The 26,128-nt window shown below is 42.9% G+C and overlaps 1 protein-coding gene across 12 annotated transcripts in view; it reads right to left on the minus strand.

Annotated features, from left to right (window-relative positions):
• The window catches only part of SYNE3 (spectrin repeat containing nuclear envelope family member 3), a 96,356-nt gene that overhangs the window by 27,639 nt on the left and 42,589 nt on the right, over positions 1-26,128 (minus strand). For 8 of the 12 annotated variants that reach the window (XM_073349571.2, XM_073349569.2, XM_073349570.2 and 5 more), the window contains 12 exons: positions 25,238-25,582; positions 23,814-23,950; positions 21,157-21,331; positions 19,945-20,127; positions 18,808-18,951; positions 17,987-18,145; positions 15,633-15,794; positions 14,547-14,710; positions 8,783-8,909; positions 7,722-7,877; positions 2,885-3,034; positions 875-913 (listed from right to left, as the gene is read on the minus strand). In XM_073349571.2, coding sequence (XP_073205672.1) covers positions 875-913; positions 2,885-3,034; positions 7,722-7,877; positions 8,783-8,909; positions 14,547-14,710; positions 15,633-15,794; positions 17,987-18,145; positions 18,808-18,951; positions 19,945-20,127; positions 21,157-21,331; positions 23,814-23,950; positions 25,238-25,582 — 1,941 coding nt within the window. Of the gene's footprint in view, positions 1-874; positions 914-2,884; positions 3,035-6,244; positions 6,388-7,354; positions 7,401-7,721; positions 7,878-8,782; positions 8,910-14,546; positions 14,711-15,632; positions 15,795-17,986; positions 18,146-18,807; positions 18,952-19,944; positions 20,128-21,156; positions 21,332-23,813; positions 23,951-25,237; positions 25,583-26,128 lie in introns of those variants that run through there. The other 4 variants (XM_073349567.2, XM_073349572.2, XM_073349575.2 and 1 more) reach the window with 4 other exon arrangements.

The following is a 26,128-nucleotide window of genomic DNA, read 5'->3' on the forward strand; positions in this document are numbered from 1 at the left end:
GCACAGGGACAGATAGGCACCTAAGAACAGGATTCATAAAAGCCAGCACACACTGAGTGGAGAGCCACCTAACACAGCCAGTAGAGAATGCTGAGGAGAGGATGTAAGCTCCCAAATGTTTATTAATTATTATTAGGCACTTTCAAAAATGTTCACCCTCATCTACACAGGAGATGGACAGACATCCAATTCCTATGCTTCTGTGATGGCAGGATAGTCCAAGGGCAATACCCTTAAAAAGGAAACTGCTTCTCCTTTTTAAACTTGGAATATTTCTCAACCTCTTTACCACTGTGGGCCGCATATGCAGCTCTCCTCTATGTGTTATGTGGGATGCATCCACACAATATATATATATATAACCTGTATGGCCCTGAGGATGTCACATGGGCTGCAACTATGTGCTAAGTGGGCCGCAAGCGGCCCGCAGGTTAAAAACCACTGGTCTACACTATAGCTTCTACAGCAGGTCAGCTACAGCTGCATCTGTGTCACTTACAACCGAAGTATAACCTATACCAGTGGAATGGATTTTTCTGTTGAAGTAGTTAACCCAACTCTGCAGGAATTCTTCCATCAACCTAGCCTCATCTCAACTGGGGGTTAGGTCAACCTAGTTATGGTGCTCAGGGTGCAAAAAAAAAAGAAAGAAAAATGTTAGAGCCCTGAACGACGGAGCTAGGTTGATCTAATTTTTAAATGTACCCCGGGCCTTGTAGAAGAGCAGCTTCCTTATTAAGGTACTTTACATAGACACTTATCCTAAGGCATCCAACTCTTTTAAAGAACCTTAAAAAAAATCTCATTTAAAAGTAATTACCTGTGAAACCTCTAATCTAACATTTCTGAGTTTAATGATTGGAAAATTTTGTACCTTTCTGAATCCATCAGGTTCTTCCAAAGATCTAGGAGTCTGTTTAAAAAAAAGAAAAATATAAACACAAACACAAAATACCATGAAACTGAGATCCCAGTGGAACCTATAATGGAATATTCATTTCACAGGGGGAACGTTTCTTTCAAATTTCTGGTCATCTGGATAGGCTGAAACAGCAGGTGATTGGTGTTTAATGAGCTTTTTAATGCACAACAGAAATAAAGCCCAAATGGATTTTGTTTCCTAACAATGTAAGTTAGATGCAGTGTTACCTAAGAAATAGCTTTGATTTTACTGACACCTATTGACTAAATGTATTCTTACACAAGGTACTTGGGCAAAAAATGTACCACACAATAACTCTGATTTTACACTATTTCTGATTAACAGAGACTGCCCTTCACCTCCACTGCAAATCAAAGGATTTGTGTTCTAAATAAATACTTTCAATTTGAAACTCATTGACAGCTTCTTTGAAGACTAGCGGAGAAGGACTAAAACTACAGATTTTCTCCCACACCTTACAGCCAAGGTTTTCTAAAATATTGAGTCATTTTAGGTGGCTCATTTTTCAGGTGCCCAAGTTACAATACTTTAAAGAGGATTTATTGCCAAAAGTGCCAGGTACCCACAATCTAAAAACCAGGCCTCAAAGTTTGGCACCCAGAATCACTAGTCACTTTGGAAAATCAGGACTTAACTATGCAAATTTATGTTAAACTAACTGTAAATATCTTTATCATTATTTGCAATATTTGTTACTGGATAAACTCCATCTTCTTTACAATGTTTTCACATACAACTCTCTGATATAAAACTTTATGTTTACCCAGACCTATACTTTGGTCCTCACATTAAAATCAATTACAATTGTCTATGACATCAGCTCTTTATACCATTCCAAATGCTAAGCCCATGAAGTGAATGTGATAAAGAAACTGGCGCCTTTTGTAGTTTCTTTCTGAGACAATCGGTTCTGTTCTTGACTATACTGATCACATTGACTCACAGAGCACCACAGAACAGAAGACAATTACACAAATAAAGTTATGTGGGCATATAACCTTGTTACAGTAATTGTGCAAAAGAACATCCTGTGGGGGAGAGAAGGAGCAGGCGGGGGAAGGGAAGGAAGCCCCTGATTGGGATTGCCTCATTACATGTCTAAGAGAAAGTTATATATTACACACACACATACCAACTACATGGTATAAGGGCCCAGGGACTAGAACCCAGGTCTCTAGAATGTAGGGGAGTTGATATTCCCACAGTACCCCTGGGAGGCAATATGGAGGCATTGCCAGGGAGCACTGTGGAGAGTAGGTGCCTCAGGAAATACAACCCAAGAGACCCAGAGTGACAGTACCCTGCAGCCCTCTGTTTGGCCAAGTGCCCCCACTTAACCCCAGTAGTTGCCCCAGGAAGTTGTCTGGGCAACTACACAGATTTCAGTGTGCTGCAATGCCAGACTTTGCCTCTACTCCTGATATCTGATCTCTGACTCCAGCCTGACTTCAACCCTCAGTTCTGCCTCTGATCTCCAGTCTCTGACCCTGGCCTGACTCTGACCCTGACACTTGTTTATGAGATCTAGCCTTGCAATTCCTCCAACTCCAGCTCAGCGACTCCTGTCCCTGGTGGGCAGCTTCAGCCCAGCTGAGACCACTAGGCAAGACCATCTATGCCCCAGTCCCTTACACAATATCATGTTAGATGATATCACTATTGGGCCAAATCTGAAGTCTTTACTCAAGGAAAAGTAATGAGCATTGCTTGTGTGGAGACAAAGAGGCCACAGGATTTCTAATTGAATATTGAAAGTGCGTGTATATATAAATATATTCAATTGACTTCAGTGGGATTACCTATACACTGAAAGTTAAGCACCTGTTTATGTCCTTACTGGATTGGGACTATAGCTGTCAAAAAGCAGTGGTTACCTAAAAGAATTACGGAAAAGTACTACAGTGTATTTAATACTAACACCTCTGATGCCCATTCACCTACCAATGAGCTGCTGGAGTTTTTGAGTTTAGATTTATAGAGCATCCATTGATAACGCAGGTCCTCCACGTCTTCAGAGGTCCCGACAACTGTCTGAAGACTAAGGAGATCTTCAAAAAGACACTGCCCCTCAGGAACACGAGACTGCAGCTCCTTCAGGGAAAGACAAGGTTATCAGCAACATGGCATTTAAAGGAATCGCTGCCTTGCCAACACTAGAGATTCAGTCATTTAAAAGGACATTAGCATTGCATCCAGTTGGTGGGAACTCTGCATTTATGTTTATGCATTTATTTTTATTTTGCCATCACATATTCATGTAGGATGGTCTACATCTGCAGGATTTCTCTTAACTGAGGATTTTTATTGTTAGGTTTCCTCTTATAGTTGTCATTGTTGGTGGATTTTATTGTATTGATTATAAGTATTAAAACGCTGAGGATAAAAAATAAAAGACAGATTTTAGCCAGAAATGTTAAATTATCTGTGCCAAACAAGGTTGTTTGTGACATGGAAAAATGTCTTATGCAAATATTGTAGTATGACTCTGACCTTTCCATTGCAGCGTGGGGGCCCTTACAGATCTCCCCTCTCCCCTTACAGACCCACCTATCCTGTGAGTTTTATAGCAGGGAGATGTGATATGGCCCTGGATGCTGATTTTAGCTTTTAAATAATTTGAAAGGCTCCTGGCCACATTTCAGCCTCTGTACTGTGGAGGAGGATGAATGTCTTGGGAAAGAAGAACATCAAGCTGGAATGGAGGGAAAAGTTGGGACCCCCCTTCCAGATGATATCATGGTATCCTCTTGCACTGACGATACCCCTACGGGGGAGGGAATCCCAGTTGTTAGGCACAAACAGATAATAGTAACCAGGGATTCAGCTATTAGAAATATACATAGTTGGTTTGTGATGACCAGGACAGCCACACGGTGAATTGCCTGGAAGGTACAAAGCTTGCGAACCTCTTGAGACATCTAGATAGACATAAGTGCAGTGCTGGGGAGGAGTGGTAGTTATGGTATATGTGCTGTATATATATATATATATATATATATATATATATATATATACACACCAATGGCATAGGGAAACATAATAGAGAGGTCCTAGAGGCCATATTTAGGCTGCTAGGTAAGAAATTAAAGTCCAGGACCTCCATGGTAGCATTCTCTGAAATGCTTCCAGTTCCACAGGCAAAACTGCAGGGTCTGAATGTATGGATGAGATGATGGTGTTGGGAGAAGCAATTTAGGTTTATTAGGAACTGGGGGATCTTCTGTGAAAGGAGGAGCCTACACAGGAAGAACGGGCTCCACCTAAACCATAACAGAACTAGACTGTTGGCATGTAAAATTAAAAAGATCATAGAGGAGTTTTTAAACTAAGAGATGGGGGACAGCTGAAAGCTGTGGAGAAGCACACAGTTCAGACAGAGGACAGGCAATACAATCCTTAGGAGAGGATTGATTAAAGAGCATACTTCTATATCCTAGTAAAGAGGAGAGGATAGAAAGTGATAAAGTAGAGGTAGGAACTGAAGAAAAACAGTCAAATGAAAAAGAGTCCCATTCAATTGAATCACATGAAGGCAGACAACTAAATATTGACAAATTTTATAAGTGTTTGTATACAAATGCTATAAGTCTAAATACTAAAATGGGAGAACTTGAGTGACTGGCATTAAATGAAGATACTGATATGAAAGACATCACAGAAACTTGGTAGAACAATGATAATCAATGGGACATGGTAATACCAGAGTACAAAATATATAGGAAAGACAGAATAGGTAGTACTGGTAGGAGACTGATACTATATGTGAAAGAAAGCATAGAGACAAATATAGTACAAATCTTAAATGAATCAAACTGTATCTTAGAAAATGGTACCTTAGAAATTCGAAGCTTGATTAACAAGAGTTTAGCAGTAGGAATATACTACTGACTAACTGACCAGGATGGTGGTGACTGTGAAATGCTCAGGGAGATTAGAGAGGCTACAAAAACAGCCCAATAATTATGGGGGATTTCAACTATCCCTATATTGACTGCGTACATGTCACCTCAGGACAGGATTCACAGATAAAATTTCTAGGCACCATTAATGACTGCTTCTTGTAGCAGCTAGTCCTGGAACCCACAAGGGGAGAGGCGATTGTTGAATTAGTCCTAAGTGGTGCACAGGATCTGGTCCAAGAGGTGAACATAGCTGAACCACTCAGTAAAATCAACAATAATATACTTAAACTTAACATCCTTGTAAAGGGCAAAATACAAAAGAAACCTACCACTGTAGCATTTAACTTCAAAAAGGGGGACTACACAAAAACGAGGACGCTAGTTAAACGGAAATTAAAAGGAACAATCACAAGAGTGAAATGCCTATAAGCTACATGGAAACTATTTTAAAACACCATAATAGAGGCTCAAACTACATGTAAACCCCACATGAAAAAAAATAGAAAGAGGACCAAACAAATGCCACCATTGCTAAACAGCAGACTAAAACAGAGGTGAGAGGCAAAAGGGCATCCTTCAAAAATTCGAGGCAAATAGACAGGACAATAAAGAGCATAAGCATGTCACGTGTAAAAATATAATTAGGCAAGCCAAAAAAGAATTTGAAGAGCAACCAGCAAAAGACACAGAAACTAACAGCAAAATTTTTAAACTACATCAGAAGCAGGAAGCATGTCAACGGATGATCGAGGTGCTAAAGGAGCATCAAGAAAGACAAAGTCATCACACAGAAGCTGAATTAATTATTTGAATCGGTAGTTTGAGCCTCTATTATGGTGTTTTAAAATAGTTTCAATGTAGCTTGCAGGCATTTCACTCTTGTGACTGTTCCTTTTAATTTCCATTTAACTAGCTTCCTTGCTTTTGTGCAGTTCCCCTTTTTGAAGTTAAATGTGAGAGAGATTCCCACACGTGAGCTATTCTGTTTAGGTGACAAGTCTGAGGAACTACCCCAGACTGAGGTGTGAATAGAGAAAGTTTTAGAACTCATAAATTAAACAGTAATATGTCATCAAGACCAGATGGTGTTCACCCAAAAGTTCTGAAGGAACTCAAATATGAAATTGCAGAATTACTATCTGAAATATATAATTTTTTGCTTAAATCAGCCTCTGTATCAGATGACTGGCAGATAGTTATTTTTTAAAAAGACACCAGAGGTGATCCTGGCAATTACAGGCTGCTAAACCCAATTTCAGTACCAGGCAGACTGGTTGAAACTATAGAAAAGAACAGAATGATCAGACACATACATGAAGACAATATGTTAGGAAAGAGTCAACATAGCTTTTGTAAAGGGAAATCATGCCTCACCAATCTATTAGATTTCTTTGAGGAGGTCAAACATGTGGAGAAAGGTGATCCACTGGATATAGTGTACTTGGACTTTCAGAAAGTCTTTGACAAGGTCCCTCACGAAAGAGTCTTAAGCAAAGTAAGGAGTCATGGGATAAGAGGGAAGGTCCACTCAAGTACCAGTAACTGGTTAAAAGACAGGAAACAAATGGTAAGAATAAATGGTCACTTTTCAAATGGAATGCAGTAAACAGTGAGATCCCTCCAGGATTTGTGCACAGTACAACATATTCATAAATGATCTGTAAACAGGAGTTGTGGAACAATTTTTATAGCGGGGGTTCCGAGAGCCATTGAACCAAACTCTAAACCCTCTATATAACGAAAGCCACTTCAAGTCAGGGCATGCTGCAGCACCTATGTCTGTAAAAGGGTCAGGCAAAATCTGCAGATACTAAATTACTGAAGACAGTTAAGTTCATAGCTGACTGCGAAGAGTTCCAAAGGAATCTCACTAAACTGGGAGACTGGGCAACAAAATAGAAAGATGAAATTCAATGCTGACAAGCGCAATATAATGAACACTGGAAAAGATAATCCCAACTATACATACAAAATAATGGGGTCTCAATTAGCTGTTACCACTCAAGAAAGAGATCTTGGAGTCACTGTGGTTACTTCTCTGAAAACATCAACTCAATGTGCAGTGGTTGTCAAAAAAGCTAACACAATGTTAGGAACCATTAGGAAAGGGATAGATAATAGAAGTCAGAAAATATCATAATGCCACTGTATAAATTCATGGTATGACCATCCTTTGAATACTGAATGCAGTTCTGGTTGCCCCATCTCACAAAAGATATTAGAATTGGAACAAAATACAGAGAAGGGCAACAAAAGTGATTAGGGGTATGGAACAAATTCCCTATGAGGAGAGATTAAAAAGACTGGGACTGCTCATCTTAGAAAAGAGATGACTGAGAGAGGACATGATAGAGGTCTACAAAATCATGAATGTGTGGTGAAAGTGAATAGGGAAGTGTTATTTACCCCTTCATATAACACAAGAACTAGGGGTCACCCAATGAAATTAATAGGCAGCAGGTTTAAAACAAACATAAGAAAGTACTTCTTCCCACAACACACAGTCTACCTGTGGAACTTGCTGCCAGGGGATCTTGTGAAGACCAAAGGTATAACTAGGTTAAAAAAATAATTAGATAAGTTCATGGAGGATAGGTCCATTAATGCCCATTAGCTAAGATACTCAGGGATGGAACCCCATGCTGCCCGTGTCCGTAAACCTCTGAATACCAGAAGTTGGGACTGGATGACAGGTGATGGATCTCTTGATAATTGCCCAGTTCTGTTCATTCCCTCTGAAGCATCTGGCACTGGCCACTGTGAGAAGACTGGATACTAAGCTAGATAGACCATTGATATTACCCAGGATGGCCATTCTTAAGTTCATCTCCCAACATAATTCCCTACACTCAGAAAATTAGTGTTTGAAAACCAACCTTCAGCTTGCTCTGTATTGCTTTAACTTCTTCACAACTGGAGGGTTTCGTGACAAGAATCTTGCTCAGTTTGGCATTTTCTACATGTAACCACTGTTCAAAGTCCTTCATGAGTTTAAGGAGGTGACTGTTCTCTTCCTCTTTGCTCACATTTGCCTGAGTCACAGAACAAAACCCAAAAAGGAATTTATTAAAAAGGAAACAGACTTTATTATTACTGCCTTCAGTCACCAACAGCCTGATCATGTTCCTGCTGAATTCCCATTGACTCCAGTGGGGCATCACCAGGGTCCAGGTCTGGTCTCTCCTGTCTCATCTTAACTGAGGCCAATTCTACAAAGTGCTGAGTTCCTCCTGAGAGGTGCTGTGCACCCTCACCTTCCACTGAAGTCTCGAGTCCCACAGGCTCTCAATATAAGGAAGAACTTTAGGTCTGGATTTCCTATGTAGACAAAATCCCCTATGATTTTCATAGGAGTTATGCATGTAGAAGGACAAAATAATTGGAAATGGAGGAGGAGGCACCATCCATCTGTGATTCAAGTTATAATTAACTGGTCACAGGAAGGCGATGTCGGGCCAAGTCCTCAGCTGGCGTAAACCATCTGCACTGGAGCTATGCTGATTTACACCATCTGGGAATCTGGCCCTGGTTTTGCGCTACTAAAATTTGACAGTGGAATGAGGAATTTAGCAAAACACAGAAGGCTCCATGTGTTTTTTTCTAACTCTCTGCCTGGCATAATGGTACTATTTACAAGGGTCTCTACTATAACACATACCGTTTCATATCCAAAACAGTACATGTGAGTTTGGCTGAGTGACTTCCACTGATTTGTATGGGAGTCATGAAGCTATGCTCCTACATCAATCTTTCCAAATTGAAGATGTCAGATGTGCTTTCTAATGACCCAGTAAGGATCAGAGCCTTGAACCCCACATTTCAGATGTTTGCTGGACTTTGCAAATTGGAGAGTTTTACATACGGTATCAGACAGAGCCCAGGAGAAATGGGCTTTGTAAAGTTATTAAGGAACGCTGATACAGATTGCTTCTCTCACCTGGGAGCGCTTGAGAGTTACCTCTGAAGAGCCGAAGGCAAACCCAGTCGTCCGTGTATTACCCACGATGGTTATACTCTTCCTCGTATCAACCACTGTTGTATTTGGCTGCATGCTGCTGAGAAGGCTTCAAAATACAAAATCAGAGAAGTCAACGCAGTGATGCACCTGACAACTGATACATCCATGGAATGGGGGGAAGGGGTGGGGAACCAAACCAACATATCTATGCTTAGAAATATTATTACAATTATTTCCTTACTATTAATAAAGTAAGAACAAGTAACAAATCAGCCGTGTCACAAAGTATTAGTAGTACTCAGTGCTAGCACTGACTTGTAGCTCTTTAAAGAAAGTTATCAGAACAACACTCATCTCTGCACAAGCAACACCACTGATAGGATCTAATACTTCAGCCTGTCTGTTGATTTCCTTGACTTGCTCCCTCCTTGTACCATCTTGAGCCCCCTTGTCTCTACAGTGCTTCAAGCAAATGAAAAAGCATGGGACTCAAACCACTGCTGTCCCATGTAGCAGTTCTGGTGACTCCTCACTCTATTGGGGTCTCCTCACTCTATTGGGGTCATGTCTAGCTGACTAGGGTACCAAGAGGCTTTCCTGGCAGCAAGGAATCACTGGAGCATCACCAGTAACCCGAATCATGTAAATGTAGCTCCACACTGTACACGTTGGTGCAGGTTATTTTTGCGTGAATACGGGCACATACGCATGCACAGCACTGTGTTTGATGTTCAGCGAGGACCAGCAAATCCGAACAGCAGTAGGTACTATAGTGAATGCTGCTATAAATACGATTAGTATAGATAGGTAGGAAAGAATATTAGCTCTGCTTAGAATGTTGCAAAACATTAAGATCCAGCTCCAGAAGTGGCCCCTTGGAAAAGTACAGTTGACAAGAAGGATGGTCTTGCGGTTAAGGCACAACAGCAGGAGTCAGCTGATCTGGGTGCTATTCCTGTCTGCCGCAGACTTCCTGCATGACTGTGGGCTAGTCCCTGAAAGGGATACTGTCAACTTGAAATCTAGGCTCTTTAAAAAAGGAACGTTAAAGGTAATTTCAGGTTCTATGCTTGAGCCTGAATTTCCATTCCAGCTTTTGTGGGTTTTACAATCTCATTTTCATATTTAAAAAATATTTTCTCTCCATTATTGTAGTGTGGAAATACTACACATGGGAACAAGTGAAATTAACAACACACAAAGCACTGTCAAAATACATTTATTAAACAACATGAGAAACCTTTCCCCCTCTATTGTCTGAGTTACAGTTAATACCTAAAATGACTAACAGTACAATATTTTTGGAAAAGAGGGTGATTTTTTTTTAAAAGTTGCTGGCAACTCTTTAGCCCTTCCATTCCTCATTTTCCCCTACCACACAGAGATGGGCCTGAGCTGGATCCAAACTTTCTCAGTTTGGGAGCGCGTGGCTGTTGGGGTTTGGTTCAGGCCCATCTATAATTTTAGGCTCTGCCTCTTTAAGTATCCTTTCCTCTAAGGCTCCATATCAGGAGTGTTTCTTGGTGCATAACTACGCTCTGCCAATCTAAAACATTCTAAACAGTTAATATCAAGGTCTGCCAGTATTGTCTATAGATTTAATATAGTGCTGTACTTATGTACATCCAGAAAGCTCACATAATTAACATGGCTAGAATATGTAATCTATGCCCAATGAGGCTGTCATTTTATTGTCAAGGTCTCCAGTTAGCAAAGTGCAGATAATGAAATGCCACCGGGGATCAGCATTTGGCTCCCAAACATATCCCTCATTCCCACGCCTACGGGACTGCGAGCATGGTGCAGGCAGAGTGCTCTAACTAAGTTGCTTATATGGCGCCCATTAGGGGAATATCTGACTGACTCACAAGCTATGATGTATTTAGCCTCACAGCATCCTTGGGAGGTAGGGATTATTATCCCCATTTTACAGTTGAGGAATGAGGCACAGAGATGCTAAGGCCATGTCTACACCACAGCTGCTACAGCAGCATAGCTACGGCCTACTCTCTCACAATGCACAGTGAAAGAATTCATGGCATGACCATGGGACGTGTCCTCAGAAGTCTCAGTGCCATACAAGTGAGTGCAGTGCAGACACAGAAACTCAAGTGTTATTTTGCAGTGCAGCTGCTCTCACTTGAGCTCGGTGAACATGAGAGAAATAACTCAAGTGAAGACCACTAGAGTTACCTCTGCAGTGAAGACATACCAGTAACAGAACAGCTCATTTTAAAAGAAGGGGGGGGGGCAAGGAGGAGGGGTGAAGCAGCCAACAGAAGATTGGACAAGAGAAGAACATGCAACAGCCTGAAAAATGATGAATGAACGAAATGCCTCAGAACATCAAGGGTGGGTTGCACTGAGCTCCCTAGCGAGTCAGCAGTAGTTAGAGATTTTAACAAGCCTTACTACGGAGCAGTAGCAGGCAGGACTTGAAGATAATTAGTTTATTATTAGAGGCTTCAGAGTAAGCCAAAAGGGTTGTTGCATCTGGGAAGATCATCAAGCCAATGAGAGAAGAAATGCGCTTTAAAACAGGGGAATACAATGGACCAAGGGATGGGATTGCATTGCAGAAGAGGCATTGCAGATACAGGAAAGCATAGGGGCAGGAAAGCTATTCATTGTTATTGGTGGGTTATTTTATTTATTGAGCACCCAGCCAGACAGTGCACTAACTGCATTCAAACAGATAACTACACAGCCCCTGGCCTGACGGGAGCCCACTCTCAGTGTGGACATAACACAAGTAGTGATGGTCATAAACAAAAATGGAGTAAGGGGAGCAGTAGGGAAAGGATCACAGATACATCTCCGTGGTTTTGCTAAATATGGATTTCTTAATATAACTTTTATTAGCTTAATTCTCAGAGGTGCCACGGCAGAGATGGGATCTGAATGAGGAAGTGGTGGTAGCCAGGTTAAAGGGTTCCGGAAAGGCACTCTAGGTGTGGAGGAGGGGAGGAGAAGTGTGAAAGAAGGCATGAAGGTAGAAAAAGGAGAAGGAAACAAAGGCGGTGTTAGACAGTAGCACTGGCAGAGTCAAGTCTGTTTGGGTGGGAGGGAGAGAACATGCAGAAAGACAAGCTTGGAGTTCTAGGTCAGGGCTGAGTGAAAGCCGGAGGGAGCTTGTGACATTACACCCCATATTCTTTATGGAAATATGCTTATGACATGGATATGGCATAACTGAGATATATTTTATGCAAAATGGATCTTGTAAGTTATCATCGGAAAGGTTATGATTTACTGAATGTGATTATCCAATTTGTATGCATGTATCATTTCTGTATCTAAAGTTAGGAATATAGACTATGTAACAATTACAACTATGTGTTTGTATTTGGGAGACACCCACCAGACAACAGGCCATCAGCCTTGATGGGCCATTAGGAAGAAACAATAAGACTTTGAAGATACTAATCTCTCTCCTTCCTGAGAGGCTGACGGTACTAGGTCAGTTGGTCCTGTCACCTGGTACTAAACATCATCTTGGACTTCTAGTAATTTTCCACTAAAAGGACAGGGAGGTCAAGACTGGGAAACAAAAGATTCCCGCTATATGTAAATTTTACTTAAGGTTGGGGGGGTAAGGCAAACAAGACTTTTCCATTGCCTTCCTGCCCAAGAAGAAAGACGACTGAAAGTACCTGAAGAGACAAAGCAACTCTGCGGTAGGAAAGGCAAGGGCTGAGTCCAGACTAAGACAGGAGTCTAGTCTGTAAAGAGAAATAACCGGAACTCTAAGCTATAGAAAGTCTGCAACTTACCTAAAACAACATTTAGGGTGAGAAATTATTTCTTGAAACCAGTCTCTTTAAGATCTTCAGCTTAGTATGTATGCATGTTTTGTTTTATTTGTTTAGTAATCTTCCTTGTTCTGTTTGCTATCCTTTATAATCACTTAAAATCTGCTTTTTATAGTTAATTAACTTATTTTTTATTATTATTAAGCCCAGTTCATGCAATTTCTAACTGGGGTGGCGGTGCAAGAAGTTGTGAACATCTTCCTCCACATGGAGGGAGGGGGCGAATTTATGAGCTTACGTTGTATAGATCTCTCTACTGCGCAAGACAATATTATTTTGGGTAGACTTTCCAGAGGGGAGCTGCACTTGAGTGCTGGGCGATTTCCTAGCTGAGTCTTCTCAGAGAGTGCTGTTTGCGGACTGTGTGTGATTCTACAGCTGGTGTGAGCGTGCGTGTTGCCAGAGGCCAGTAAGCCTAATTCAGCAAAACAGGGAGAGGGAGCCAAGGCTACTGGAGCAGGCAGGCTCAGTGAAATCCCAGTACATCAGGTGGCATCCCAGAAAGCGGGGTCCAACCCGTCACAGAGCTAAAGTGAGGTTAGGCACAATGTGAAAGATCTTTTTATGCTGAGTGGAAAATAAACCAGAAATTGTCATTAATGGATAGAAGCACTTTTGTCTCATTTGGAGAGAGCCATTTGAGAGAGCTAATGTGTGGTTGGTGGAGGAGGTCAGGACCGCATAGTTTGGACACATAGAACCTCTGAGAAGCCTGATGCTTGTGGGGAAAAAAGGCAGGGGGAGGGGACCAGTTCTAAACAAATTCCAAAATGAAAATAATTGAGAGTGCTCTAAAAACAAAAAAACAAAAAACATCATCAGAAGCATGTGAGCAACCTGTTAATTCTTTGTGTATTTCTCAACAAAAATCCAGGACATCCACAGAAATCATGAGAGCCATAGAATTCCTCCCAAGCACCTGGTAATCCAGACAAACCACTTGTAAAGGAACCCAAGAGCTCACACCGGAGATGGAGAAGGAATGTGTGGCTCTAATTAAGCAGCATTCCTTGACAGGTAACAGCCAAGGCATCTGGTAATGGTAGGGGTAAGAATGTCTTCCAAAGTGACACTTAGCTGCTGGCAAGACCTAATTAAAGAATGAGCTCTGTGTGTGTGTGTTTGACTTGGCTTGTTTCTGAACGGCTTTCATTTGAATTGTTTATCCTTGGGAGCCATGCTCTGAAATCTAATGAGGTTTCAACACAAAACTGTGTGAAACTGTCACCCACATTACAGCTGGTTTGCTGTGGCTGCAAGAGGCACAGCTCAAGAGCCTCATTATCTCCTAATACTTGAAGGATACAAGGGAGGTAGAGACTGTCAGTTTGGGGTGGCTGATCATGATAACTAACCTAGACATGCTATCACCGTGCTTGGGTGAGCATCTCAGCTCCCCCCACCTAAGTCCTCTTCTCTGTCATCACTAACAATGTCACCCTCCCAGCCCCTCTGGTGTCTAAACCCAGAGGCGCCTCTGACTCTGCTCTCTCCCTAGCCCCACACATGCAGGCAATATCCAAGTTTTGCCTCCCCTTCCTCCTCCATAATCTCTCCAAGATCCAGACTTTTCTCTCTGTTCACATCTGCAACACTCTCATTCAAAGCCTTATCTCCTGACTCAGGTACTGCAAAGCTCCTAATGGCTCAGGCCTAAGGGAGATTTGCCAGGTAGAGTGTCTGCTCACAGACCACAATATCCTGGCTGAAGTCTCAGAGGAGGTATTGTGCAGGACATAGACACAGCTGGCCTGAGTTTCCTCCTTTTTACACTAGCATAAATCAGAAGTAACTCCACTGCAGGCAAAAGAGAATCAAGCACAGCCCCTAACTTTCAATACTCCTTCAGGCTTAGCATTTGCAGGGCTGGTTATAGAGCAGCAGAGAGAATTCCCCTCGAAGGGACAAAGGAAAGACATATGAACACTTACCTGGTTGTCATTTTTTTGAGTGACCTCAATGACTCTGTCAGCTGGTTCATTTCAGTATGGACATGTGCTGCCCCCTCTGGAGAAGAACTCTCAATCACCAGCTGGCCATGAGCCCCAACAAGGTGCAGCTGGATCTCCTTATCCGGGAATTCAGCTAGCAGCCCCTGAAATTCACAGCACTCACAGTCACTTTCAGGGGTCGCTGCTATTTCTGAAGCTTTACCACAATGCATGATAACTATGTCAAATGAAGGGCTATGTTCAGCCCAGGATTATGCTCGTTTCTCTTGGCATTACACAAGTTATGGGTTCCCAGCAGCAGGATCTGCGAGGGGTTCCTGCAGGAATCCAGGAAAGTCCAAGAAGTGGGTAGCATGGGATTAGGGAAGAGGTGTAGCTAGAACATCCCTGATGCAGGGTAACACTGTGGGGCTTCTCCGGAGCCCCCCAATGGAAATTAAAACTGCTGCTTCCTGCTCAAGGGCCAATCAGCCCAGGATAGCACAGGAAGTGTAAGTCACCAGAATGAGTGAATCTGACCCCAAAGTACTTCCATCGAGGAAAAACTGAGCAACCGTGGGAACGGGGACATTTTCCCTTTGGCACAAAAAATGCAACGTAGGATAAACCCATAGAGTAACGCACCATTTAATGCTACACTGCTGTGTGTCTGGAGAAACCATCCTGCCAGGAGGAATTCACTTTCAAGACTGGATTTTCCTTTAATGATGCCCCAGACATTTCAACAGAAGCTTATCCTTCTTTTGCCCCAACCACCCACAAACCATCATGCACTCATCATAGACCAGTCCAGCTAGGCAGTACGGCCTAACCCTGAGCTAATCCCTGCTTGCACACAGTCCCTAGCTACCCCCTGCCTGCACCCTGAACTGTTTTCAAACTTTTTGAACTGAGTCCTCACTTTGAGTTATATTTTTTGGTTGCATCCCCCCACGGCCCATACATGGCAAATGCAAATAGATATGGAGCCCAGGGGAACACACCACTTCCCCTGAACAACTACCTGCCACATGGATCACAAAAGCAAATGGATGATGACACCATACGCCAAGATGTGGTCCTCACCTCCAAATCTGCGACTCGGCTCTCTGTGTTCCTTTCCCCCCTGGCATCCTGATAGGATTCCAACTTCTGTTCAGTCATTGTGATCCACCCCTGAAGGTCTGACAGTTTATTATTGAACGTCCAATGCTCCTGAATGTGCTTCTCGGTCCGTGCCAGGATGATCTAAAAATACCAGGAGTGACAAAAACACAACAGTGATAGAACACAAAGAGACAGCAGGTTTCGCTAGAGAGACTATGGCAACGAGTGCTATAAGAAACACAAAGAAATGAAATGATAATACGAATGAAAGGCAGAAACTCCTAGCTGTTTAGTACCATGACATGGAATGCACTTCCTAACTGGATATCGACAAGTGCCTGCAGATCTGAGCTTAGCCACATGGTGGGGCATTATGTATTAGAATAGTTTCCCTCTTCACAGATGACTCAAAGTGAAAAATCCTATATTTTAGTATCTCAACTAAGTACTTCCTCCTCCCCTCTTTGCATGTGAAATCACTCTAGATATAATAGAAAGAGATCTGCCATATGGTACTTTTACCTGGAAAAATACTATTTCAGTGATATATTTGTTTACTATTTGTGATTAAAAACTAGAATTCCCTAGCATATTAGGGTCAAATTTTATGATGAATAATTTTTTTAGTGACATAGCAAACCAAGAGAATTTTACATGAGCGCAGTTTGTTTTGGAAGGGAAGATTTTCATCCCTGTTTTTACAAGCAACAAAATACTTTAGGTCAGCAGTTCTCAACTGGGGATCTGTGGCCCGCTGGCAGTCTCTGAGCCCTTTCACGGGGCTGTGAAGCCCTGCAGCTGAAACCCAATGCCCCGAGCCCCAGTGCTGAAGCTGGGAGTGGCGTGGGACTAAAACTGGCACCCCAGCCTGCCCCGCAGCCGGGAGGGTGCGGGACTGAAGCCGGTGCCCCTTTCCGACCCTGCCCCCCAGCTGGGAGCAGTGTGGGGCTGAAGCCGGCAGCCCCTGCCCCTCTTCCCCCACCCCAGCTGGGAGTGGTGCGGCACTGAAGCCGGGAGTCCCAGCACCCACCCCTGAAGCTCGGAGCCGCACTGGGAGCCCCCCCCCCAACCTATACACACCCCCCAGCTACCTCCTGCCTCCACTCTGAGCTACCCCCGCTGCCCGCACACAGCCCCTAGCTACCACCTGCCTGTACCCTGAGCTAATCCCCGCTTACACACAGTCCCTAGCTACCCCCTGCCTGCACCCTGAGCTACTCCCCTGCCTGCACCCTGAGCTGTTTTCAAACTTTTTGAACTGAGTCCCCACTTTGAGTTATATTTTTTGGTTGCATCCCCCCATGGCCCACACAGGCTGGATGGCCTCCTGAGTGAGTCAGGGGGTGGAGGTGGCGCTCCGTCCCTGGACCCTGCTGTGCGGGGCTGGCTCGAGTTCAGCCAGCCCTTGCTTCCCCCGCCTCAATAGAAGTAAAACTATGCCTATGCTCAAGGGTCCGTGACCCCTCCCTCCTGCCCCAGAACCCTGCGCTCCCCCCTCCTCCCTGGCCAGGCCCTGGTGTTTTTATAGCATGCTGAGGTAGGCCTCAGCAAGAAAAAGATTGAGAACCCCCCGCTTTAGGTTAAATCAGTCCTTGATGTAACTGCAGTGGGTTTGATTCGTTAACTTTTAGGTCTTATAAAAGCCTCTGTGATAAACCTTCCAGAGGACCCAGTACTAAATGCCCGATGCAGCAAATCCCAAGAACATTGCATGAGCCCAAGCCAAAAAGATCTGGACACTCGGCAATGGATTCAGCCCCCCGGGGTGGGGAGCCTCACACTACACAATTGAGACTTTCCAAACCAAACAAGGAGTAGTGTTTATAGACTCTAAAAGGGAGTCTATCCACTCCTCACGACTTGTCTGAACACAAAAGTTGTATTGTTTAATTATGCTGGTATAAAGTTGTACAACCCCCACTAGTGTGGACACATTTATATTGGTATAAAGGTTCTTATTCTGGTATAACCTATTCCCATACAGAAAGGGAAACATACTGGCATAAAGGTGCTTTAGAGCAGTATGGTTTAACTGCATCCACTCTAGGGGCTGTACCTTTATAACTATATAGGTAAAAATTCCCCGCTCCCACAACCAAAATATTTACATCTACATGTAGTCTCAGATGGTAGGATGGTGGTCACAATGTAGGGGGAGGAAGATTAAAATAGAGAAAACTGGGGAATGTTTAAAGATTTATCAAGGCCATAAGAACTCAGCCCCTGCCTTCCGCTTGCGGAAAATGTCAGCGGTTGAAAGCAGACATTATGATAACGTGAAAGGATAATTTTCACAGCTGACACTTTAAATTCTTCACTAAATGATGAGTTACCTCCAGAGATCTCTTCAGTGTCTGATAGTCAGATGAAAGCTGGTTCATTTTATCTCTGTGGGGTAATCCCATCTGGGGTAAATCTGTGGGATTAGACTGAACTAGATTCTGCAGCTCTTCCCTTTGAACTATAAACTCTGCCAATTCTTCTTGGATCATCTGTAGAGAAAAGGGAATACTGTACATTGGCTACTTATGTACTGAACATCATTTGGCCTACAAGATAGGTCAGAACATTGATTCTGCAGTTGGGTCCATTTGACAGCATGAGATGTATTAAAGAAAAATAACTAATTTTAAGCAATTTAGTTTTTGATGCCCAGAACTGAAAATTTACAAAAGAAGCCAGCAGGCGTTCTGATACATTAGCAGCTGATTACAAAGAAGTCAAGTGATAGCATGCTTACTGCTAGTAGGCTAATTAAAGCATCACAATGGTGCAACAGCACCAAAATAGCAGCAATTTAAGGACTTGATTTTGCTGTCACCGAGCCCAGGTCTACACTAAAAAGTTAGGTTGACCCAGCTGTGTTGCTCATTTCTCTTGGCACTACAGGAAAAATCCCAGTTCCCAACCCTGATTCTCACCACTGTGAGATCAGAACCAGGCTGTATAAATTTATCATAGAACAAACATCTTTCTAGAATCAGATAATTACTTGTATGACAAGTCAAGTAAAGGCTTCTCCTCGCCCCCCCGGTACTTCTGACATAAATAAATTATACATTTTGCCTAGAAGGAAAATATATCAGTCAGGCCATCTGCCAATGTGAGCGTGATTAACATGCAGGTAGCATAGATAACAATCACTGTAACATACCTGTAGTCTCTGGAGTCGTCTTTCTTTACCTGAATGGTCAGGTTGTGGTTCATTCTCTAGATCTACTTTGGCTCTGATAGCAGATAACTTCTTCTGCAGATGCAGAAAGCCTGCATCAAAGTCTTTATGTTGAGTTACCAAACTCTAGGCAGAAAGAGAAAAAAGAGCACTAGATATAACTACAGTTATATTATTTTGTCAGTGTCCACTTGACACTATGAGCAAATAAGCAGCTGCCCTGCACAATAATCCACATTTCTATTAATCTACAAAATGCATCAGACACAGTTGGTTAGTATTAGTGAATTTATTTATACAAATCTGGATTAATAAAAGATTGATCACAATTTTGGCATGGATATTGTGATGGGGCAAGGCCAGATGGCTATAGAAAAGTAGTGGGAGATAGATATATTAGCTCCAGGCTAAACAAATCCCTGGTGCCAGGTTAAGTGAAATGGAAGCTGCTCCAGGTCAATTAAGACACCTGGGGCCAATTAAGAACTTTCCAGAAGGCAGGGAGAAGGCTAGGTTGATTGGGACACCTGAAGCCAATCAGGGGCTGGCTGAAACTAGTTAAAAGCCTCCCAGCCACTCAGGTGGGAGTGGATGTCAGGAGCTGTGGGAGGAAGTTGTGCTGTTGGAGAGACTGAGCAGTACACACCATATCAGGCACAAGGAAGAAGACCCAGAGGTAAGGGTGAAGTGGAGCTTGGGGAAGTGAGGGCTGCTGTGGGGGAAGTAGCCCAGGGAATTGTACATGTCATGTTTCTAAAAGGTCAGCTACCATAGCTGATACCATTAGGGTCCCTGGGCTGGAGCCCGGAGTATAGGGTGGGCCCAGGCTCCCCCCCCCACCTTTGCCCCCTGATTAATCACTGAGACTGGGAGACAACAGAGACTGTGCAAGGAAGGATAACTTCTCCTCACTTCCCTTGCTGGCTTATGATGAAAATGGCTCAGTAGTCTGTGACCCTTGTCCCTAGAAAAAGAAGGGTTATGTGGAGGGTCACAGTGAGCCTCTGAGGTGAGCGAAATCCACCAGGAAATGTGGGACCCACGGAGGCAAGGACAGAGCTCTGTCACAATATTAAATAGTAAACAGGCCTTGGAGTGAACTGAATATTAACTGCTCACCTGCAGTCTGCTTTTCCTTTGTAGCAGACTTTTGTGTAGAATTTCTCTCTCCTTTGCTGTATCGGTTACCTCTGCTAGGAGAGACTTTGCTCTCTCCTCACCAAAGATACTGCTTAGCAAATCCTTCTTCAGCTGTAACATCATCAACTTCTCCTTGAATTGGGAGCTCTCAGCCAGGCATGCCTACAGGAGAACAAGTATTCTCGTAACACCCAGGGCTACATGAGCGGATCAGGTGGCATATGCACAGAAAAACAGCAAGGTCATGGCTGTAGGACAACAGTATCTTGAGCATACCTGCTATACCACAAGGCACCCACCGTGTGCCAAGCTGAGAGCCAAATCAGCAACTTGCCAGAACCCCAAGTGCAGCACTCATTTTTTTACATAAAGGGAGCCAATTGCAGTCACCTTCATCCCAAATATGGAGACGAGGCCCAACGGCTCAGCATAAAGCCTGGCTGCTCGCATCAAGGTGAAGCATTGCTTGCTGGGATCTGTCGTCTACACTCCTAAAAGGAGGAAGCTGTGAGCAACACTGTAGGGCTCTGTGGGCCTACTCGAGTCCTGGTATAATGGATGACTCAGGCTGCTATACCACAAACTGCATCAGGAAGGCATAAATTCTGCTCCCAATATTTCTTTTATATAAACCGGACTGCTTCGTTTCTCTGGTTCTGCAGCTGCTTTCCTGATCTGCATGAAGGAAGCCTACTGAGCTACATGGTGCCTGACATGAAACTGTCTTATCAGGGTTATGGTTCAGTTTGATCCCTGTTTATAAAAACATTTATTCCAGAGATCCAAGGGGCGAGGGAGTCACCATCACTACTCAATTCATGGGTGCATGCAGCAATTATGTATCTTAATATCTAAACTATCTTATTACAAAAGTATTAATGGAGTCCTCAGATTTCCTACCCAGATGGATGTGGGGTTACTGCCAAAGGCAATAATAAGGCACTTAGCTCTTATATAACATTCCTTTCTCAACTGGCAACTCTAGCTCACTAAATAGAATGCCCAAAATGATGTGACTTTGTTACAATTAGTGCAGATGTGGGCCTGAGTTTCAGCAGTGTGTTATTTCCTAAAGGAACTGGAAAACATTCTCAGTTGTCGCCAACAAACAGCTGCATTCGTGCACGTGTCATTACAGCTTGTGCCATGCGAACAAGAGACTGGCTTCCTAACTTAGCTGCAACTCTCTACCTCAATCTGAAGTAAGAAAGCATGTGTCAGGGAGGGCTCAGCAACATTAGCAGTGGAGTCCAGAAGTCTCTGAGCTGATGGCTTCCACGACTGGAACTCTCGCAGTGGATTTTGAAAACTCTGCCTGAGCTCAGTTTCAGTCCCAGTGCTCATTTTAAATGTCTTTCCCTTGGCCCTGCAAGAATAAGCAGACAATGGCGAGAATGATTAAAGTGAAATCTTAAGCTAAATGTGCAATTCACTGAGGGACAAAAATAGCACAATCCTCGTGTGCCTGCTCCAACCAACACAAAGAACCTCCGTTTTCTCCTGGCTTTGTCCACCCTTCACTAGGCAGCTGCTTCTGCCAGTCAGATGTCCAACAAACCCTGCTTAGATATGGAGGGACACATTCACCTCTGCTCCAACTCCACTGAAATCAGTAGAGATGTACCAGGGATGAAATCTGGCCTGACAGTTTCAATGCCAAACAAACAATCTCATTGTGTTCAATTTGTTATCTTCAGTATTATCCACCAAGTAAGATCAAAGGAACAACGTGGCAGGTGGATGGGAGAAACAAGCCATGCACGTACATCTAAGAAACCTAGCATTTAGCTGCAGCACCCTTTAGCATTTCCATAAAAAGGTGAAAAAGGAGTTTTGGTCCATTTAAAAATTTTTTTTATCTTTACACACAAAAAATAAATGTTGATAACCCCAAATTGCCCAGAATAAAGGAGGACAAAAATAAATTTTCCTGGTTTTTAATTCTATATTTTTTAAACTTTTTAGAATCATCTGTGTGTGCCAGGTAAAATCAGTGGATAAATTAAAATAGTTAACACTCATTGAACTAATATATGGTTTAAATATCCAGGCTCCCAGTCTGAAGGCTGGTCCTAAATGCTGTGGGGCCATGAGAGGAACTTACGCAGTTCCCTTCCCAGTGGCAGACCCCCTAAAGCTACCTCCTACTTCCCTGTGCTTTCCTGACCTTCCATCCTGTTGGATCCTGAAGTCAGGAGCAGCTTGCAGTATAAAGTTTATGCATAAAAGGAAATATTGTCCTGTTAAGACACAGGAATGGGAATCAAGAGTTCAGCTCCTAGTTATGCCACAGACTTCCAACGCAATCTTGGCTAATTTCACTTTTCAGCATCTGCTTCCCCCTCTGTGAAATGGAGATAATACTAGTTACCTACATGTCACAGGGGTGTTTGCAATGAGCCTAGCTTCCTGAGGGCCCTGAAATCCTCAGATGGAAATCTCTGTTATTACTTCCTTTGCCATCCACTCTACAGACTCTGCCAGCAGCAGCCTGTGACTTTGCCACGCCTTGCAAAGAAGCAGGAGTTTTGGGGAAAAGCTGGCAACTTATTGAACAGCCACTGATTTCTGATCAGAGGCAAGTTTAAGTCTCCTATAGTTGTTCTTTATTGGAAAATAAATCCCAGTTTGTTTCATTTTTAAAATTTGAATTGCTTGCTTTTCTGCAACAATTTTATTTCTCCAGTCTTTTTCCATTTGCCAGCACAGTCTGCTCTAGGGATAGGAAAACCAGTTTAGATACAATAAAAATAAACTGACCTTCTTTTCCCCTTCCCAGACTGATCCTTTCTTGAAGTTTGCTAACTGCAGCCTCTGAACTTTCTGATTCCAGACAGCCTGGAAGCGGAAGTGCTAAAGCACAGGGAGAGGCTAGATTTGAAATGTTTCCAGCCCGAACATGGAAGCAGGAAACAGGAGATACGTAGTAAGGAGAAGGTGGAATAAGCCCTGCCAGATAACTGGGAGGGGAACGATTCATCAAAACAAACCTCCCAGAAAAAGGCCATGTCCACTCTGCAGTAGTTCAGCCAAACCATTTACAACAACAGTTCCCAGTCCGATTTTTAGTTGAGCATGAAAAGCAAGCAAAAAATAAAAATACTGATTCTACACTGTTAAAACAAGCAGTCAAACCAAATATTTCATCCAGACTATACCTAGTACAGCAAGAGAGGGATCCAAGAGCAGGAGATAAGGAATCTGTGTTCCAAACCATTATGGAGGCTCAGAATATACTGTCCAGACAGTCAAACCTTCCCACTACATCAGAGAAACCACAAAGATCAGTTTCCTTTGCTATTTTTAACATGTAAATGCCTGATCTTGCTCCCATTGAGGTCAGAGGCAAAACTCCTGCTCACCTCAATGGAAGCAGGCTTGGGCCCTAAGAGAGAGATTTTCCAGCACTCAGAACTAGGGCCAGATTTATGGAAGTATTCAGCCACCCAGCAGCTCCTGTTGCGACACTTCCAGCCGCAATGCCAAAAGAAGCCAACGCCCAATGCGCTAAGCTCTTCTGAAAATCTGGCCATTTATTTTGGTGTCTAAATGGGAGTTGAGCTCCTCTGGGACTTCTCCTGCGAGTCAAATCTTCTCAACAAGGTTCCAGGAACTGGTCCCAAGGCAGCAAGGTTAACTGAAATGTGGGATGTGGCTATCGTCAATAAAAAAACAAAACAAAAGCCCAAAACCCTTTGTTCTCTACCACCTAAGGTCAGTCTGTATCTTGCACTTTCTCCACAGACCCTTGCTGATCCTTGGAGCCATTCAGTCCCCAGTGAAGTTTTATGTCAAACTGCTAGCCAGCCCCCCCCCCCCACCCCCCCCCATTCCCCATGGATAAATACCTTTGATATTCCCGTATTGCAGCTACAACACCGTCAGAGAGCGGTTGTATATTCTGTGAAAACCGGAACAATTCCTTAAGCTGACACTTCAGTCTCTCAGCCTTTGGCTCTTCTGCTGCAAGCGCTGCTCTTGCTGCCTTAATCATAAAAATAATGATCAGTTTGCATCATGAGCACAAAACCCGGAACATGAAATGTATAGACTATGCTGAATCTAGAGATGGTCAAACTATTTGCCACAAGCCATTTGTGTGTCAGATTTGGCCCTTTTTCTGTTCTCAAACTGTCCGTGACATGATCAGGATTTTCATAAATGTCCAGGTTGTTTGTTATAGTTAGGTGACTAATTTTTAAAAACACCTTTGTGCCTATGGGTGTTTTGTAAACTGTTCACAGCAAGTGCTCTGTGAGTATTTTATATGCAGAATTCACTAATTAAATGGTGTGACTGGTCAACAAAGTCACACGGCCAGGGGTGCTGGAACAATTTTTATAGTGGGGGTACTGAGAGCCACTGAACCAAATTGTAAACCCTGTATATGATGGAAACTACTTCAATCCAGGGAGTGCTGCAGCACCCCCCGCACCCTAAATTCCAGCACCTATGCACATGGCTTAATTTCTATTTCCTGACTGGGTGACCTAAGGCGAGCAGCACTTCTGGTACAATTACAATCAAACCTATCTGTGCTAATAGCAGCTTTTCCACAATCTGGTTATATGGCTGTGCACGGAAAAGGGAACAAAAAGGGGTAGGTACACAGCTGGATTGAAACACAGTTTGGCTTAAGTGAATAAAGTTTGCAACTACTTTTACCCTACTCTTTGCAAAGCACTTGCTGAATACAACATATAACTAGGCATTTTGGATTATAATGAAAGTAATAAAAATGATGACAGATGCATAAATGTTACAGCTGTTAACAGGAAGTTAATGAGGTGTTATTTTAAATACTCTATCTGCAGAAGACCCTCTTCTTATGCCATCTCATGTTTAGAGAAGTTTGATTTTTTTAACATGGGATTTCTACAACCAGAAACCTGAAATTATAAGTGTGTGTGCACAAACCCACCAGTACGCACTTTATTTTAATGGGACTAATTGGAGAGAAAGACACAACCCCATATGAGCAGGAACAACAAACATGATTTGCTATACCTAAGGAGAAACAGGGAACAGATAGTGTGAGGCAGAGACTAAAATTGTTGGTTCTTTTCTCCCCATTCACATTTTCCCTTATTTGATTCTACATACAATCTTCTACCATCCTCAGCCCCATAATATCGGAGCACTTTCCTGCAGTACATTGTCACATGACCAATATCTGTATGATCAAGGGTGGTCATGTACCTTCGCTTTTGTCAAATATGTTTACTACACTTCTCACAGCTTGCTTTTAGGCATACAAAATACAACAACTTACGATGTATTTTCTCCACAGAGCTACTAATTCCTCTTCACTCTTCGGCTTCTCCTCTGACTCCAGGTCATTTTCTAGTCTTTGTAGCATCTTTCTGAATTCCTGGACCTCTGCTTCCAACTGTCTGGCTTGGGACTGAAAGGCACTTTCTGACTTAAGGATCTTATGTATTCTCTCCTCTTCCTCACCACATATTAGTTTCAACTTCTCCAGGGCTTTCCTCAACTCCTCCAACTCATCCTTCATCTTCCCAGCTCCCAGGGGGGATGTGTTCTGGATCACCCCTGTAGACTGAACCTCCAGGCATTTCAATTTCTTTTCACCACGCTTAACATCTTTGGCAATGTTCTGAAGAAAGAAGGAAATCAGAAAGCATTAAGTGGAAAGAACAGTGGGGTGGGGTGCAGGGGGTGGGGAAATGACACCTGATAATATTTACTTTTATCTGTGTATTTATTTTCTTCTCCAATTGTTGTTCCAAGGCATGTCACTTATGAAGTGGCCAGCTGCCAGATTTGATATACTTATTTGCAATTTGTAGCCTTATGATTTAGATAATATAACAGCAGGAGCATGGCTTCCCAAGAACTAGAGGAATCTTTTAAAACTGTTGGGTCTGATTTTCAGAAGTGTTCAGCACCCACAGTGCCAGTGGAAGTCAACAGGAGCCACATGTACTTGGCATCATGGATACTCAGGCCACAGAGGTGTCTAAAGTTTAGTAGCCCAAACTAAGGCACCCAAAATTGGAGACCACTTGTGAAAAATTGTGCCGTTAACAGTGTCACCAACCCCAAGCATTCAAAAATCACGAGTCAGGCCCATCCTAAATCATTAGATTGGCTTAAATCATTAGATTTTTAAAAATAATAAAGGTCAGGGTTGTTTTTATTT

The sequence above is a fragment of the Lepidochelys kempii genome, chromosome 6 (assembly GCF_965140285.1).
Source record: "Lepidochelys kempii isolate rLepKem1 chromosome 6, rLepKem1.hap1, whole genome shotgun sequence".
NCBI lineage: Eukaryota > Metazoa > Chordata > Testudines > Cheloniidae > Lepidochelys > Lepidochelys kempii.